At 36.1% G+C, this 3,637-nt stretch overlaps 1 protein-coding gene across 1 annotated transcript; it reads left to right on the forward strand.

Moving 5' to 3' along the window:
• Window positions 1-664: 664 nt before the first annotated feature.
• LOC103581192 (olfactory receptor 8K3-like) lies at window positions 665-1,907 on the forward strand. Its single transcript, XM_008563083.1, has 2 exons — window positions 665-705; window positions 941-1,907. The coding sequence occupies exons 1-2, from the start codon at window positions 665-667 to the stop codon at window positions 1,905-1,907; spliced, it is 1,008 nt and encodes a 335-aa protein (XP_008561305.1).
• The last annotated feature ends 1,730 nt before the right edge of the window (window positions 1,908-3,637 follow it).

Below are 3,637 nucleotides of genomic sequence, written 5' to 3' on the forward strand. Positions count from 1 at the left end.
AGAGTGGGGATGTTGAGAACTCCTACAACCAAGCTAAATAACTTCTTATCATTACAAAACACCAATAAACAATGTTTAAAACACATAAAAACACAGTGGAGTGAGAATACAATATTAAAGATCAAATGGATAGCAGAATGAGAATAACATTCCGACAAACAGAGTTATAATGAGAAGAAATAAGTAAAAGTCTGTTAAATGAATTAGTAGTGGTTTCCTTCAGGAATTGAGAATGAAGCTTCAGGAATGAGAAGCAGAGGTCTATTGCTTTACATTATAATTACCTCTAAGAATTAGACATGGTTTACCTTATTAAATGCAATCTTCAATGAAAAAAAATTGAAAGTCTATCAGGATTTGTACTCTAGACCAAACTTTTTCTAATGGTATATTGCTGACAGAATAGTAAAGAAACTCTATACACCTTGTAATGATAAATTTTATATGACTCAAAATGAAGTGGCTGTTATATAGCTCATGTTGTAATGCTTTCTAAATTTGGTTTTGGTTCAATGTCAAGGTAAGTCTTATTTTAAATTGCTTTATCTGAAAAAAAGATATACCTAAAATATAATGGTTTGAGTACTACAATTTTAATAGGTGGTATCTTCTGAGGACCGATGACTTTGTATTCTTCTCAGAGTAAGTTTAATTAATGGCCTGGATGGATGAACACAATACAACAATGCTGAAAGAATTCATTCTCATGGAGGGCCGGCCCGGTGGCGCACTGCTACAGTGCGCCGCTTGAGAGCGTGGCGGTGCTCTCGCCGAGGGTTTGGATCCCACATACAGACCAGCCACTCACTAGCTGAGCGAGGTGCGGACGCAACACCAAGGGTTGCGATCTCATTGCCGGTCCCGGTCCGGTACGGGTGCGACACTGAGGGTTGCGATCCATTGCCAGTCACGAAAAAAGACAAAAAAAAAAAATCATTCCCATGGGAATCACAGACCGTCCTGAGCTGCAGGCTCCCTTCTTTGTGCTGTTCCTCATCATCTATGTAACTGCAATGGTGGGCAACTTAGGCACAATCATCCTCACTAAGATTGATGACAGGATCCAGACACCCATGTACTTTGTTCTCAGATATCTGGCTTTCATTGATCTTGGCTATTCAACAGCTGTGGGACCCAAAATTTTGGCAAATTTTGTAGCAAACCTAAATACAATCCCCTATAATTGGTGTGCTGCACAGCTAGCTTTCTTCATCATGTTCATCATCAGTGAACTTTTTGTTATGTCAGCAATGGTCTATGATGGGTATGTGGCCATCTGTGACCCTCTGCTTTACACAGTAGTCATGTTGCAGAGAGTGTGCTGGGTGCTCGTAGCAGTCCCCTATCTCTACAGTGCCTTTCTCTCACTGATAACCACCATAAAAATTTTTATTTTACCCTTCTGTGGCTATAATGTCATTGGTCATTTCTACTGTGACAGTCTTCCCTTGTTGAATTTGCTGTGCTCAAGCACACATGAAATGAAGCTGATGATACTGATTTTTTCTGCATTTAACTTGGTGTCATCTCTTCTGATAGTCCTTGTGTCCTACACACTGTTCCTTGTGGCCATCTTCAGGATGAACTCTGCAGAGGGCAGGTGCAAGGCCTTCTCCACCTGTGGATCTCACCTGATTGTGGTAGTTGTATTATATGGGACTCTATTCTTTATGTATGTGCAGCCCAAGTCCAGTCACTCCTTTGATACTGATAAAATGGCCTCTGTATTTTACACTCTGGTAGTACCCATGCTCAATCCCATGATCTACAGCTTGAGGAACAAAGAGATCAAAGGTGCCCTGCACAGGATATGGAAAAAATCTGTTCAAACTTTCTATTTGAAGTTCAGTGTAGAATGTATGTACAATAAATTAGGTTATAGACCTTTGTTTATTTTACATGGTTAGACTTTAGGAAGCATTAATTTGTAAAAAGCATGGGAAACTAGAAATGTTTTCCTTGTTTTCAGCATAAAGGTTTTCAAGTGCTAATTATCCTTTTGATCTCCACTTCGAATTATCCCCAGTTCAATGTAAGTGCCTGAAGTTTGGATCACTGGTCTTACATTCCCCACACTAATGTTAAAATTAATAGGAAGCCTTTTTTTTTTTATCCATCTCTTATTAAAGACATTCTTGCATCTTCATTTTCTTTTCACTAAAGACATTCTTGTATCTTTAGAAATTTTTTTTCTTTGTGTCTTACATACTGTTTAAATACCACTGTAATGCTGACGTATAGAAGAATGGCAGTTATTGTTTTATGTGTTGGACAAAAATAATGCACCAAAATAACTGCCTTAATGACACTTTAACTCTATCTCCCTTGTGGCAAGGGGTATTTCAGATTTCTGTTAAAATATGATATTGATCCTTCTATCTCTTTATAATATATATGTATTATATAGACATACATTATGTTTTGATATCTATGCATCTGTATGCTTGGGGTACAAAAATAAAAGCATAACTATATTCAAGGAGAATAATTATGCACATAAATATCAAAAAAATCTGCAGCTAAAACTTTAGAAATAATAAATGAAATTTGCAAGGTGGGCAGATATATGGTCATCAAATAAAATATCAATTATTTTGCTATGCACTATCCAGAAACAAGTGAAAATTAAATTTAAAAATATTACTTATACAATCAACCAAAGATCTTTGCCCATTTTTATAAATGTACTTTATTGTTAATTGACAAATTAAATTGCATGTATTTATGAGATAAAAGTGAAGTTATATGTATGCAATGTGGAATGATTAAACCAAGGTAATTAACATATCCTTCATACCAAATGCTTTTTTTTTTTTTTTGCAAGAAGCCCGCCAAGAGCCAGAAGGCAGAGAAGCGCTCGCACAAGAAGGGCGCAGCCTTGCTTTGCAATTTTGAAATATACATTATTAACTATAGTCACCATGCTGTACAATAGATCTCAAAACATGTATTCCTTCCCTTTAAAGCGTTGTACCATTTTACTATCTCCCTATTTCCCCCAACTTTAAAACGTTGTACCATTTTACTATCTCCCTATTTCCCCCAGCATAGACTCTAGTAACAACCATTCAGCTCTGTTTCTATCAGTTTCAGTGTTTCAGATTTCACATGTAAGAAAGACCATGCAGTACCTGTCTTTCTGTGCCTACTTATTTACTTAGTATAATATCCTTCAGATTTTTCAATGTTCTCACAAATGACAGGATTCCCTTTTTAAAAAAAGCTTATTAGTATTAAATTTTGTAAACATACCATATTTTCTTTATCCATTCCTCTTTTGATGGACATTTAAGTTGTTTCCATATCTTAACTCTTGTAAATAATGCTGCAATGAACATGGGGTGCAGATATCTCTCCAACATATTGATTTCTAACGTTTTGTAAATATACCCAGAAGTGGGATTTCTGGGTCATATAATAATTTATCTTTAGTTTTATGAGAAACCTCCCCATGGTTTTCCATAATGGCTGTACTAATTTACATTCCCAGCAACAGTGTGCAAGGACTCCATTTTTTCTAAATCTTTGCCAACAGTTTTTCTTATTTGTCTTTTTGATAATAGCCATTCTGACAGGTGCGAGGTGATCTTTATTATGGCTTTACATTGCATTTCCCTAATCATTGGTGATGGTGAGC

The sequence above is a fragment of the Galeopterus variegatus genome, unplaced genomic scaffold, assembly GCF_000696425.1.
Source record: "Galeopterus variegatus unplaced genomic scaffold, G_variegatus-3.0.2 Scaffold12523, whole genome shotgun sequence".
NCBI classification, from domain to species: domain Eukaryota; kingdom Metazoa; phylum Chordata; class Mammalia; order Dermoptera; family Cynocephalidae; genus Galeopterus; species Galeopterus variegatus.

Bases quoted from the DNA above. Each gene is read 5' to 3' on its own strand.
- LOC103581192 (XM_008563083.1), top strand. From the start codon at position 665: ATGGATGAACACAATACAACAATGCTGAAAGAATTCATTCT. The intron at 706-940 runs CATGGAGGGCCG...AAAAATCATTCC, and splicing joins ATGCTGAAAGAATTCATTCT to CATGGGAATCACAGACCGTC.